The sequence below is a fragment of the Erpetoichthys calabaricus genome, chromosome 18, assembly GCF_900747795.2.
Source record: "Erpetoichthys calabaricus chromosome 18, fErpCal1.3, whole genome shotgun sequence".
Taxonomy (NCBI): domain Eukaryota; kingdom Metazoa; phylum Chordata; class Cladistia; order Polypteriformes; family Polypteridae; genus Erpetoichthys; species Erpetoichthys calabaricus.
In genome coordinates, this window is record NC_041411.2 from 3,612,712 (window position 1) to 3,627,416 (window position 14,705).

Sequence of the window (14,705 nt, forward strand, 5' to 3'; positions counted from 1 at the left end):
GAATTCATTGGCTATCTCAAGCAGGGACGTGCGCTCTGGGGAAGCATCATGAAAAAAGTAAAACTAACAATGATAACGTAAAATAAATTTGTCCATGGGTCTGTGCTATAAATTTGTTTTTTGTATGATTCCAATTTTATAGTAAAAAAAAAATCACTGAATTGGTTCATTTCCTGATCAAATACTGCAGAGAAACACCTCGGACTGCGCTCTCCCTCACACACTGATGGGGTTGATGCCTGTCGCTGTCTCTCTGTATGTCGCCAATATAACTTTATTATACACGCTGACCTTACACAGTCTGCCTGATATCTTTAATGAATGTTGTGAAAGGCGCTATACAGGCGCCCGACACAGACTTACAACGGAGACATGTGTAAAACAAAAGACAAATTTATTATTCTTCACCTGTGGGGCACGTCTTCCCCGTGTCCCACAGGCACAGCACATTCCCAAAAATCAAAACACCAATATTAAAATTCCTCCTCCAGACTCTGGCACCCTGAGTAGTGGCCGTATGCTCCCTTTATAGCCCACCCGGAAGGGCTTCAGGTGGCAATAAACCTAAACTTGGCTGCACACGGGCACAGGAAGCATTGCAGCTCCCCCTGGCGGTGGCCACGGAACCCAACAGGGATGAGCTCCTTAGTCCCATACGTGTGGCCCTGATGCAACCCAGTGGGGCTGCTCCCCCGAATCAAGTGTCAAAGGGGCGTCCCGGCTGTCCGCCACAATTTGTGTGACATATTTAGTCTTGCTGATCGGACATAAAGCCACAGTGAGAAGGCACAAGGTGAGTGAGGCCGACAGTACCGTGCTGTCCTGAAGGTGGCGCATGTGAGCCCAACAGGTGCTGGTCGCTGCTATTCTTCTAATAAGTCAGCGAGATCAGAAAGTCAAGTGCGCTGCAGCTGCCCACTTATTTTTATTTTTTGTTCTACCGGACTGCAAAAATGGAAGAGTAAGCCTTTTAAAACTCAAGGAAAATAAGGAGGACTTTTACATGAAAGTGATGGGAGATTTTCGTGGAGAAGGATAATAAACAAATAAAGGTAAAGACCATAAATGGTTTTCAATATTATAAAAAAAAATCAATCAGTGGCGTAGCTGGGGGCGAGCAGAAGGGGCGGTGCACCCCGGGCGGCATTATTGGCCAAAAGGCTCAGTACAATTCGTGTGTAAGCAGCAGGGCTCGGAAAAATATATCAGTCAAATTCTCTTGATTTTTATCCACAAATGCTTCAAAAATAATTTTCGGACTGGCCCTCTGTGACGGCATCGGACACGGCTGTTGAAATTTATGAGACAATAACAAAATTAAACAGAAACATTACACCGATAAGAATTTCTAGGAAGACAAACAACTCATTTCTAATTTCGTATCGTTATCAATCCGAATGCATTCTTGCTCATCCCCACCTCTCACTTGTGTTTTTCGCAGCGTAATTATATTAAACTAATAATTAGAACACGGCTTATCAGTGCGTCTATTATATTCTTGTCTAGTTGATGCTTATAAATAATTATATGTGAAAAATTATTGCTGTTTCTCTATATAAGAATAAATCTATGCAACATGTACCTTATTTTTTCTCTGTACGTCATTTTAATTAATAGGTTAACATATTCAGATATGTTGGAGGGCAGCAAATTGAAGCACCGCCTGCCCCGAGCGGCACGAACTCGTGCTACGCAACTGAATCCAATATTTAAAAAGTAAATTTTGACCTTAAGTAAAATATTCTGGGTGGCACAGTAGGTGGCGCCGCTGCCTCGCAGTTAGGAGACCTGGGTTTGCATGTTCTCTCCCGGTGTCTGCGTGGGTTTCCTCCCACAGTCCAAATTCAGGCGACCCTGAATTGTCCCTAGTGTGTGCCCTGCCCGGGGTTTGTTTCCTGCCTTGCGCCCTGTGTTAGCTGGGATTGGCTCCAGCAGACCCCCGTTACCCTGTAGTTAGGATATAGCGGGTTGGATAATGGATGGATAAAATATTCTTTTGTTTTTCTTGTTATCCTGTTGTTGAACAGTCTGTAATAAAATTGATTAACGCATCAGAATTAAAAGCTTTTAAAAACAATTAAATATTTCAATTAGGGTTAAAACTGAAATCCGTTTTATCTATACCTTCATTTGTTTTGGATGAGTAGGAATTGTGGAATTGCAATGGCAAATTTAGAACACATGGAGGGTGAGGACCAAATGTGCTCTCTCCGCTGTCTCTCGCCGCTAGAAACGTAACGTTCTTTAATAGCCAAATATGCGCCTTACCAATGTGTGTGTAAAGAATGAGATATGAAACATAACCGGTGGTCAATGTGCATGCTGGCTGCCAAGTGAATAGTCAATAAGTGACTCTCTGGGGTTCATAGATTTGTAAATCTCACTCTGAAGGAGTCACCAGCCATGACCCTCACCGCACGTCACTGATCTCAAGGTGCTGCCAAACCAAGTCAGAAAACCCATCACACGCCCCAGGCTCATCCCTTACTACCTTGGCACACTCTTCTGCTTCTGTATAGAAAAGCAACAGCAATCTGCAGGTTGGCATCTCTCATAGACAAGCTGAGGTGGTTTAGAAACTAAAGTAAATGTGAGGAACACAAACTCTGGATGCTCACCCAGGATGCTGCGCTTGCAAAGCGGGCAGGTCTGGCGCAGGAGAAGCCAGGGATCCACGCAGTCCTGGTGAAACTCGTGCAAACAGGGCAGGACACGGAGACGCTGCAGAAGAGAAAGAGAGGGCGGCGCGTTAAAACAACCCGAGTGAGGATGTGTGATCGGCGCCTTACATTTAAATACAGAATCGACACCCACCTCAGAAACACGCCCACATACAGTCACGTGCGGGCGGGAGGGTCCTTTGCTCTCCAACACCCCCGGCCTGCCACCTCACGTCTCAGCCGCTCTCGTTTGTGGATTTCACTTTCACCAAACAACAAATTCTCGCGGATAGGCCTCTTCATTGGACGGCAACACGATGTACAAGTCTCCAATTCAAAGTTTAAATCCGCACAATATATTCGATCTCTTTCCGCTATTCCGTTATTTCACCGAGTAATAATTTCCGTTTGTTTGCGCTAATGCGATCTTTACCCTCATTTTCTTGAGACTTTTGAATTTTCGTCCTTCCATTATCTCTAACCTGCTCTCATGTGTGTCGCAGCAACAGCTTTGAATTCTTTACTAAGTTCTACTTTGTCGTCTACTCCTTGTCTTTTATTTCCGGGGTTAAATCTCTTGGCACAAAGTCTCGTCTCGCGGGACGTCAAAGTGTCTCTCTGAGAAAGTCTCCTCTCGTCTCAGGATTTTTTTTTATATAATAGAGAGATGTGGAAATATCAAAGATTTCGTCTTCATTTAAACAGCATGTATACATAAAGGGGTGTAACTGAAAATAAAAGAGAGTAAATTTGACCTTTTAATATTTACTTAATGAAACATGAACGGATATGCCACTTCTGCCAGTCCCCCTTTGGCTCTAACAGCTGGCGTTGCCCCCCACAAGTCAACGTTTCTAGACACTCTCAAACAGGCACAAAGCCCCCCCCCCCCCCCCCCCCCCCTTGCAGCTGGGTGATGTTTGAGGGGCGTCTTGTGTTTGCCAAGCCCATTGTCAATGCCCCCCCGAGCTGTAACTTGGCCCCTCAACCAGGACCCTCCATTTCTTTCTTCTCCATCACTCCGGGGTGGATTGTATGTTGTGTGTTGCTGTCATGTTGCATCATCACGTGAAGACTCCCCTAGTGGATTGGATGGTGGCCCTCTGCCCCCAAACCAGAGCATTTCCACCACCCTGCCAAGTTCCTCTGGCCGAATGCAGTCTTTGGTTTTTGACAAACATGTCTTCTCAGGCCTCATCTGTCCCAGACGTCTTGGCTGTACACTGTGGTCGGTTTCCGCCTGGCACACCTTTCTAATGGCAGAGCTACCTGGAGGTCCTGTGATCAAATCCTGGAGAGCTTAGAGACTTCTTTGAGCATCTGGTCTGTACCTGTCAGGTTGTAGTTGCTGAAACAACATGGATTCTTCAACCCTTGTAGATGAACTCCCAAGACTGTATAGCATGGTGGCTTGGCTTAGTGATAACACACACTGCAAAAAATGGCTGGTTTCGTTTCAAAAGGAGGACGGGACGAGGTCTGCTCTCATGATGTTCTAATCATTTGCACCCAATCTAAACTTCGAGTACTTGAGCGATCGCAAATGGAGGGGCGCACTTCACTTGTTCCACGTGTAAAATCAGCTTTTAAATTTAAATTCTACAAAGGAGTACAAACTTCATCGATGCCTGATGTTAGTTTTGTTGTATCACATTTATCTAAAGACACTGTGTTAATGAAGACCAAAACCTGAGAGGACCACACAGGTTAAAAAAGAAGAAATAAAAAAAATATGTCAAGGGGTCTACTAACTTTTTCATGTGGTGTTTCCTACGTAGTAAGCATTGCATTTTGAGCCGACGTGTTTTAAGTTAAACAATTCAGTCCTTCTCACTGCTCTCAACTCTTTCAGGTGTGCCTGAAGCCTACATGGCTCTACACTGGGCATCAGGTGCTCCATCTACCCTGTCCTGGCAGAACGGAGAGCGCACACACACACAAATTTGAACCCTGATAATCCCAACATCATCGTGCCGCTTCAGCACAAAGAGCGCTGCATTACAACTGTTTAAATGGGTAATTCCCAGAAATTACAGCAGCCAAACGATTCGAACCGAAGAGCTGGCGCTCACCCAGATGATGCGCGTCTTCCTCGATGACGTACCTGGTTGTTGTTGAACTGCTCCAGACACACGGCACAGTTCTCGGCCTCTCCCCTCAGCGTCTTTTCACACTTCTTTTTCGGCCGGTGATATTTTTTGATCTTCAGTGCTGCCAGGCAGTTGACGACATCTTGTTTGGGGTACAGCTGGAAAACAAGTGAGTGAGGGAGAGGAAATGGAGAAGAAGGAAGGCCAGAGTTTAAAAAAAAAAAAACAGCACAGATTGTGGGGGTGAGAGATACTGCAACTTCAATCTGGTTTGTGAAAGTTATGTCACATGTGGCCCCAAAAGTGCACTATATAACAGGTAGATAGACAAGAAAGGCACTATATAACATAGATAGATAGATGTGAATCACTCTATGTAATAGACATAGATGTGAAAGGCACTATATAACATAGATAAGACAGATAGATGTGAAAGGCACTATATATAAGTGATCGATATGAAAGACACTATATAATAGACAGATGAGATACAGATTGAAAGGCACTATATAATAGATGTGAAACGCTCTATATAATAGACAGATAGATGTGAAAGGCACTATATAATAGATAGATGTGAAAGGCACTATATATAAGAGATAGATATGAAAGAAATGATATAATAGATGTGAAAGGCACTATATAATAGATACAGTTCATCCAGAAAGTATTCACAGCGCATCACTTTTTCCACATTTTGTTATGTTACAGCCTTATTCCAAAATGGATTAAATTCATTTTATTCCTCAGAATTCTACACACAACACCCCATAATGACAACGTGAAAAAAGTTTACTTGAGGTTTTTGCAAATTTTATTAAAAATAAACAAATTGAGAAAGCACATGTACATAAGTTTTCACAGCCTTTGCCGTGAAGCTCCAAATTGAGCTCAGGTGCCTCCTGTTTCCCCTGATCATCCTTGAGATGTTTCTGCAGCTTCATTGGAGTCCACCTGTGGTAAATTCAGTTGATTGGACATGATTTGGAAAGGCACACACCTGTCTATAGAAGGTCCCACAGTGGACAGTTCATGTCAGAGCACAAACCAAGCATGAAGTCAAAGGAATTGTCTGTAGACCTCCGAGACAGGATTGTCTCGAGGCACAAATCTGGGGAAGGTTACAGAAAAATGTCTGCTGCTTTGAAGGTCCCAATGAGCACAGTGGCCTCCATCATCCATAAGTGGAAGACGTTCGAAACCACCAGGACTCTTCCTAGAGCTGGCCGGCCATCTAAACTGAGTGATCAGGGGAGAAGGGCCTTAGTCAGGGAGGTGACCAAGAACCCGATGGTCACTCTGTCAGAACTCCAGAGGTCCTCTGTGGAGAGAGGAGAACCTTCCAGAAGGACAACCATCTCTGCAGCAATCCACCAATCAGGCCTGTATGGTAGAGTGGCCAGACGGAAGCCACTCCTTAGTAAAAGGCACATGGCAGCCCGCCTGGAGTTTGCCAAAAGGCACCTGAAGGACTCTCAGACCATGAGAAAGAAAATTCTCTGGTCTGATGAGACAAAGATTGAACTCTTTGGTGTGAATGCCAGGCGGTACGTTTGGAGGAAACCAGGCACCGCTCATCACCAGGCTAATACCATCCCTACAGTGAAGCATGGTGGTGGCAGCATCATGCTGTGGGGAACTGGGAGACTAGTCAGGATAAAGGGAAAGATGACTGCAGCAATGTACAGAGACATCCTGGATGAAAACCTGCTCCAGAGCGCTGTTGACCTCAGACTAGGGCAACAGTTCATCTTTCAGCAGGACAACGACCTTAAGCACACAGCCAAGATATCAAAGGAATGGCTTCAGGACAACTCTGTGAATGTCCTTGAGTGGCCCAGCCAGAGCCCAGACTTGAATCTGATTGAACATCTCTCAAGAGATCTTAAAATGGCTGTGCATCCAACCTGATGGAGCTTGAGAGGTGCTGCAAAGAGGAATGGGCGAAACTGGCCAAGGATAGGTGTGCCAAGCTTGTGGCATCATATTCAAAAAGACTTGAGGCTGGAATTGCTACCAAAGGGGCATCGACAAAGTATTGAGCAAAGGCTGTGAATACTTATGGACATGGGATTTCTCAGTTTTTTTATTTTTAATAAATTTGCAAAAACCTCAAGTAAACTTTTTTCACATTGTCATTATGGGGTGTTGTGTGTAGAATTCTGAGGGAAAAAAATGAATTTAATCCATTTTGGAATAAGGCTGTAACATAACAAAAGGTGGAAAAAGTGATGCGCTGTGAATACTTTCTGGATGTACTGTAAATGTGAAAGGCACTACTGTATATATAAGATAGATATGAAAGGCACTATATAATAAGCAGGGGCCTGAGTTGCCTCAAAAGCTTGCATATTGTAATCTATTTGTCAGCCAATAAAAGGTGTCATTTTGCTTGGCTTTTCTCTAATAGATAGATGAGATACATAGATTGAAAGGCATTACATAATAGATAGATGTGAAAGCCATTATATAATAGACAGATAGATAGATAGATGTCAAAGGCGCTATATAATAGACAGCCTATAGAAGTATTCAGCCCCTTGGACGTTTTCACAATTGTTTGTTACACAACACACTGAATCGCAGAAGATTTCATTTTCCCCCGTGAGGAGTCTCTTGAATGTCATCTCTGTAAAGTGGTCTTAAATGAATTACAAATATAAAGTACACAATAACTGACGGTCCTCATGCTCAACTCCCTTTAAAATGACACTCCAAAACCATCAGTGGTGCAGCTCTGTGGTCGTAGTGGTCCCATCATTAGTTAGACTGACCAGATCTTCATAGTCCCAAAACGGGACACAGCATATTACTCAGGCCAGGTCAGTATACACAGATTACTTTGAAGTGTGGGTGATGGTTAGGGGGTGCATTCTCCTTTCAGGTGGCGCAGTGGTAGTGCTGCTGCTTGCAGTAAGGAGATTGTGGGTTCGCTTCCCGGTTCCTCCCTGTGTGGATAGCGCTTTGAGTACTGAGAAAAGCGCTATATAAATGTAATGAATTATTATTATTATTAGGTCATTTTGTTACTTTCTGGGTTGCAGTGCATAAAAACGGGACCATCCCAGAACAATACAGGACGCCTGGTCACCTTATCATTAGTTCAGTGAAAGTCACCAGTCTAGGGTCCCAGTTGATTGTTTCTGCAGGTCCATCTTGTGGTGAGTCAGTATGGTGGCCTGACTCCATGAAAAGCACAAGTTAGGGGATGACAACAAGAAAATCTCCAAGGGACTGACTATCCTGTTAAACCAGTCCTGAAGAAACAGAAAGAGAGCAGGCCATGCACAGACACTGAAGAAAGACGAGTGAGGGAGGCCACCAAAAGACCTCTGAGGACTCTGAAGGAGTCACACATCAGTCAGTCATCATCCAACCTGCTATATCCTAACACAGGGTCACGGGGGTCTGCAGGAGTCAATCCCGGCCAACACTAGGGACAACTTAGGATGGCCAATGCACCTAACCTGCATGTCTTTGGACTGTGGGAGGAAACCCATGCAGACACAGGGAGAACATGCAAACTCCACGCAGGGAGGACCCGGGGAAGTGAACCCAGGCTTCCTTACTGCGAGGCAGCAGCGATACCCACTGCGCCACCATGCCAACTGGAGTCACACATCTGTTGCAAATTTTATGGGAGTGGCACAGAGACACGGAAGACTCAAATTGGCTGGAAGAAGGTCCTGCGATGTGAGGAGACCAAAACAGAGCTTTGTGATCATCCGACTAAATGCATGTTACACTGGGGAGGAGCACAGGCCCCTGATTCAGCACCGGGTTCATGTGGCTTTCCTCCCATGCGTTTGGTTCACTGGTGACACGGAAGTCACTCAGGTTTGACTGAATGTCCAGAGCAGGGTTGGTTTCTTTGTATTTTTTTTTTTTATAAACTCTACTTTTGGAACCATTTTTTTTTTTTTGTCACGTGTCATCTGTCCCGAATATTCTCATTCACGTAAACTGGACAAGGAGCTCTGCATACGGAAAAAATAAAGGCTTGAAGATTGTTTTTCAAGCCTGTAATGGTAGAAATGGAAAACACCATCAAATGAGTGGACGTTTCCCAAACAGGCAGAAAGCCACAAAAATGGCGACGGCCAAAGGCTGTTGAGGACTCTGTCAGTGTAATCATCAGTTCACCATAACTGTTGCTATTGAATAAATGTGCAGCTAGAGGACTACTTCTGATACGACTTACCTCAGAGTGCTCACTGAGCTGCTCAAGCCGATACTGCCAGTGGGCCTGGACGACGACGCCAGTGCAAAGGATAAGCAGGGCCCACAGGACGGTGTTCCAGAGCTGCTGGAGACATTTCTGTGAGATGGAGACACAAAGAAATGAGGCGCTTCATGAGGCCCACCTGCTCTTTAACTCGAACATCCAGTCATCCGCCTGCTACTCAGATGTTGTTTGGGAGGCCTGTTGGTGCCAAATGTGGTGGTTCAGCTGCCTTCTGGGAATTTTTATACACTTTAGTCTCTGGGGTATACAGAAGAGGGGACAACAGACCAAAAAAATCCATTAAGTGGGCAGCAGTTCTGTGAGTGAATGACAGCGGTCTGAGGAGAAGGGGCAGACCCCTAGTCACACTAACACACTAAGGCCACAAATGATGAAACAGCAGCTCTTAACCGTGGTGTGCAGCAGAGCATCTCCAAACACTCATCATGTCACATTTTGAAGCAGATGAGAATCTGCAGCAGAACCACACGCCAGGCTTGACTTCAGCCAGTGAGGCTATTGCGGGGCATGACCGCCAAAACTGACGAGTGGGAAAATGAATACATAGCACTTCACTTGTCACTTTGTGAATTTCCCCTTGGGATTAATAAAGTATCTATCTATCTATCTTGTCCCAAGGTGGGAACTTTAGCTTTTTACAGAAGCTCAAGAAATATTATGACAAAATACCACCGTCACCTTCTGACTTGGCTGAAGATAAGACGGCAATGACGGTGAGGCACTACAAAGGCCATTACTATGACACACTTCTGTAGAATAATTGGATGGCTAAATGTCCTCAGTGCTGATGTATCATAGAGAGGATGAGGAGCACTGTTCATAATGGCCATCAGCCTGCTCCACCCCTACCTCCAGCAGGTCTAGGGGGTATTCCACAACTGAGGCTGCCTTCTTGGTCAGCTTCTTGATTTGGTGGGCCTGTCTTGAAGTGATGTTACTGGAACAGCACCCCATACTTGCAATCACAGAGCTCAGGTGTGAAGGATGTCACTGCCCACGTTAATGGAGTGCAGTCTCCTAAGAATAAAGAGCCTGCTCTGCCCTTTCTCCTCTAGTTCCTCTGTGTTCTGAGACCATGTGTAACCTTTCATTGATTTGGCCCCCCAAGTACTTAAGAGTGCACCACCTCCACATCTGCTCCATGAACACTGACCCACAAGCTAAGGCTCTTTGAGGAGGCAGTTCCTTGGTTTTGCTGATATTAAGTTGCAGACAATTCTAAAAGTTCTCCCCCTGACTCATCTCCCTTATCAATACACCCCAGACGTACAGAATCATCTCAGAATTTTCTGCTGGTGACCTGACCTGCTATTTATAGTTGGAGTAAAGAGAAAAGCAGACAGGCCTGCTCCTTGTTGTGCTCCAGTGTTGCTCACATGGCCACCAAGTCTCACAAACTGCGGTCTGCCCATCAGATAGTCCATCATCCAGGACACCACCGGCTTCATCCCTGAGGTTACTTTAACAGGGATGGCTGCATGGCATTGAAGGCACTGGAGAAATCAGAAATCATCATCCTCACAATGCAGCCATTCTTGTGGAGCAGATAGACAATTGCATTTTTCACTCCTACAGAAAGTGCAATGGGCCCTGCAGTGGGCTGGTGCCCAGTCCGGGGTTTGTTTCCTGCCTTGCGCCCTGTGTTGGCTGGGATTGGCTCCAGCAGACCCCCGTGACCCTGTAGTTAGGATACAGCGGGATGGATAATGGATGGATGGATAAAGTGCAATGGGTCCAAATGTTCTTCCACAAGAAGACACACCTCTCGAAGATGTTCATGATGTGGGACATAAGGATCATTAGCTTACAATGCAGGACATTCCACAGCAAGCAGCACTTTCTGAAGCCTCAGTGAGGTGAGAATGAACAGGTAACTGAGGATACGGCAATGGTGGTCAGCACAGGACTGAAGTGGCCCAGGACCAATTCCATCTGGCTCTGTGGCTTTTCCTGGATGGAGCCCCTCACAAAGTCATCAGTTATGGACAGCCCATACTGATCATTAGAGGTGGACTGAGCACTAGAAATACCAGTTGTTAGCAGTTATTGCTGTAGCGGAGGTGGTGTGGCAGCACTGGTCTTTGAAAGAAGGTGGTGGTGGGAAAAATCAATGTCACCTCATCTGATGTGTCCAATGGTGCTGAAACATGCACACAGTGCAGCAAGAAGGTTATTTGTGCCAAATGTTATTTGTGAAGTTTTTGCATCTTTGTGGACCTGGAAAAAGCATATGACAGGGTGCCTCGGTTGCGGTATTGTATGAGGAAGTTGGGAGTAGCAGAGAAGTAAGTAAGAGTTGTACAAAATATGTATGAGGGAAGTGTGGCCATGGTGAGGTCTGTGGTAGGAGTGACGGAGGTGGGATTACATCAGGGATCAGCTCTGAGCCCTTTCTTATTTGCAATGGTGATGGACAGGTTGACAGACGAGATTAGACAGGAGTCCCCGTGGACTGTGATGTTTGCAGATGACATTGTGATCTGTAGCGATAGTAGGGAGCAGGTTGAGGAGACCCTGGAGAGGTGGAGATCTGCTCTAGAGAGGAGAGGAATGAAGGTCAGTAGGACCACCAAGACAGAATACATGTGTGTGAATGAGAGGGAGGTCAGTGGAATGGTGAGGATGCAGGGAGTACAGTTGGCGAAGGTGGAGGAGTTTAAATACTTGGGATCAACAGTACAGAGTAATGGGGATTGTGGAAAAGAAGGTGAAAAAGAGAGTGCAGGCAGGGTGGGATGAGTGGAGAAGAGTGTCAGGAGTGATTTGTGATAGACGGGTATCAGCAAGAGTGAAAGGGAAGGTCTACAGGACGGTAGTGAGACCAGCTGTGTTATATGGGCTGGAGACGGTGGCACAGGAGACAGAGCTGGAAGTGGAAGAGTTAAAGATGCTAAGATTTGCATTGGGTGTGACGAGGATGGACAGGATTAGAAATGAGGACATTAAAGGGTTAGCTCAAGTTGGACAGTTGGGAGACTAAGTCAGAGATGCGAGATTGCGTTGGTTTGGACATGTGCAGAGGAGAGATGCTGGGTATATTGGGAGAAGGATGTTAAGGATAGAGCTGCCAGGCAAGAGGAAGGCCTAAGAGAAGGTTTATGGATGTGGTTAAAGAGGACATGCAGGTGATGGGTGTCACAGAACAAGATGCAGAGGATAGAAAGATAAGGAAGATGATCTGCTGTGGCAACACCTAACAGGAGCAGCTGAAAGAAGAAGAAGATTTCACAAAGTCCTGCAATTCCGCTGAGAGACAGACAGAGAGAGAGAGACTACCAGGGAGCCTGACAAATCACAGCAGTACGTTAGGTTAGGAGTTGGGCAGAAAACATTTGAAGGACACAAGCAGGTTATTTTAAAAGGTGCTGATGTCTGCTTGGCCAATATGGTTAAACCACCCCCCGATTACCTGCACTTGCGAGTTGGTCTCTCCTGTGCAGATTACCCCCTGCCACTCTCCGTATTGCCCTCCTCTGGATCGGCCGCAGCTTGACCACAGAGTCAGCGTTGCCCCCTGTGAAGGAATTGCACGAAAGGTCAATGGGGCAAACTAAATGGATTAGCGGTGTTTAACATTAATTGAGACGGTGAGCGCTGAAGTCAGCTATCAAAGGATTTTGACGTCTGGTAAACAAATGGCAGGCCAACCGTCCCCTTATTCTGCTTACAGGTGGGACACTGCACAGTACAGTGCCAGCGATCCGATTTGTGACGTCAAGTCAAGCTGCAAAGCAGTGAACCTACGCCAAGCACTCAAATTTGTCATCCAAAATGTCTTACCAGATTGTCCTGCAAGATGGTTTTGTATGTGATCTTTGCAGTTGCTCGGAGACCTCTGAAAAAAGGAAAAGAGACGGCAATGCAGTTTTTCATGAGGGGCACAGGAGACGCTCACTTTAAATAAGATAAAAAAAAAAACCAACAGGAAATGCTAAACTCTTAAAATTCACCTGCATTATTAGTAGATTCAAATGAAAAAAGAAAAGGAAAGTGATAACAATAAAAGTCGTCAAATTTACAAATATAATTTTACAAGTCAAGCCAGGCGTACCTCATGTAATGAAATTCTAAGCTGCATGTCTCCTCATAAAAATGTATAATAAAACCACTAACTTAACTTTAAACTGAGCCCCCCCCCCCCACCAAACCGTTAATAATACATTTTATTTAGTTGCACCTTTCTAGAACCTCGAGGATACATTACAAGATAAAACCATACTTAAGCAGTTGGTTGGGTACAAAAACCTGCAGCCATTGCGACCCTCCAGGACCAACGTCCTGGTTTAAAGGATTCAGATTTCTGGGCTGTGTGTAGGGACTTTGCTTTAGGATTGCCTTTTAGGCAACTCCTCTGTGCCCCTTTTGTTCTTGCATTTTAAAACATTTTTTTATTAAAAAAATCTTAGGTTCTTATTTCGACCTATTTATACAGAGGTAACAAGTTAGTTTAAGTACTGCAAAAATGTATCTATTACTCATTTACTTAGAAAGGCTTCTTTGGCTCTCCATTACACTTCTCAATCATCAGTAGATCGGTAATTCATTTCTGTGCAGTATGGCATATTGAACAGAATATCAAGAGAAATGTGTCTCAGTGAAGCCCCCTCAGACCACTGCAAAGTGGAGTTTTGTTAGACGGTCACATTGTAGAGATGAATAAACACTCTGCTGATGCTTTCCAAGTGTTATGAAGACACAAAGAAGTGTAAGGTCTTGTTACATAGCAGTCAATGAGGAAGAGATGCATTTTTACAGCACCCTAAACTCAAGTGGTACCCAAGTTGAGTATTAACTGTCATTCATCTCCTTGTAGGGTGTTGATAACAGATTGCGATTTTTATAGTTGCTTTACCTGCTCACCATTACTGGAGTCCACTCCAGCTGAACTCTGCAAGTGCCTTAGGAGTCTGGTGGGCCTCTGTTGAGCAGATCAGCTCCCAAGTTCATTGGACTTCACAATAACCGTACAGTTAAGTACATAAATACTTGGACAGAGAACTTTTTTTCTAATTTTGGTTCTGTACGTTACCACAATGAATTTGAAATGTAACAACTCAGATGCAGTTGAAGTGCAGACTTTCAGCTTTAATTCAGTGGGGTGAACAAAACGATTGCATAAAAATGGGAGGCAACTAAAGCGTTTTTTGAACACAATCCCTTCATTTCAGGGGCTCAAAAGTAATTGGACAATTGACTCAAAGGCTATTTCATGGGCAGGTGTGCTCAAGTCCGTCGTTATGTCATTATCAATTAAGCAGATAAAAAGCCTGGAGTTGATTTGAGGTGTGATGCTTGCATGTGGAAGATTTTGCTGTGAACAGACAACATGCAGTCAAAGGAGCTCTCCATGCAGGTGAAAGAAGCCATCCTTAAGCTGCGAAAACAGAAAAAAACCCATCTGAGGAATTGCTACAATATTACGAGTGGCAAAATCTCCAGTTTGGTACATCCTGAGAAAGAAAGCAAGCACTGGTGAACTCAGCAACACAAAAAGACCTGGACGTCCACGGAAGACAACAGTGGTGGATGATCGCAGAATCATTTCCATGGTGAAGAGAAACCCCTTCACAACAGCCAACCAAGTGAACAACACTCTCCAGGGGGTAGGCGTATCGATATCCAAGTCTACCATAAAGAGGAGACTGCATGAAAGTAAATACAGAGGGTGCACTGCAAGGTGCAAGCCACTCATAAGCCTCAAGAATAGAA

General features: G+C 44.8%; 1 protein-coding gene across 2 annotated transcripts in view; it reads right to left on the bottom strand.

Moving 5' to 3' along the window:
- The window catches only part of rnf215 (ring finger protein 215), a 34,351-nt gene that overhangs the window by 609 nt on the left and 19,037 nt on the right, over window positions 1-14,705 (bottom strand). For both annotated transcript variants that reach the window (XM_051921554.1, XM_028824409.2), the window contains 5 exons: window positions 12,777-12,831; window positions 12,406-12,510; window positions 8,952-9,068; window positions 4,765-4,908; window positions 2,619-2,721 (listed from right to left, as the gene is read on the bottom strand). In XM_051921554.1, coding sequence (XP_051777514.1) covers window positions 2,619-2,721; window positions 4,765-4,908; window positions 8,952-9,068; window positions 12,406-12,510; window positions 12,777-12,831 — 524 coding nt within the window. The remainder of the gene's footprint in view (window positions 1-2,618; window positions 2,722-4,764; window positions 4,909-8,951; window positions 9,069-12,405; window positions 12,511-12,776; window positions 12,832-14,705) is intronic.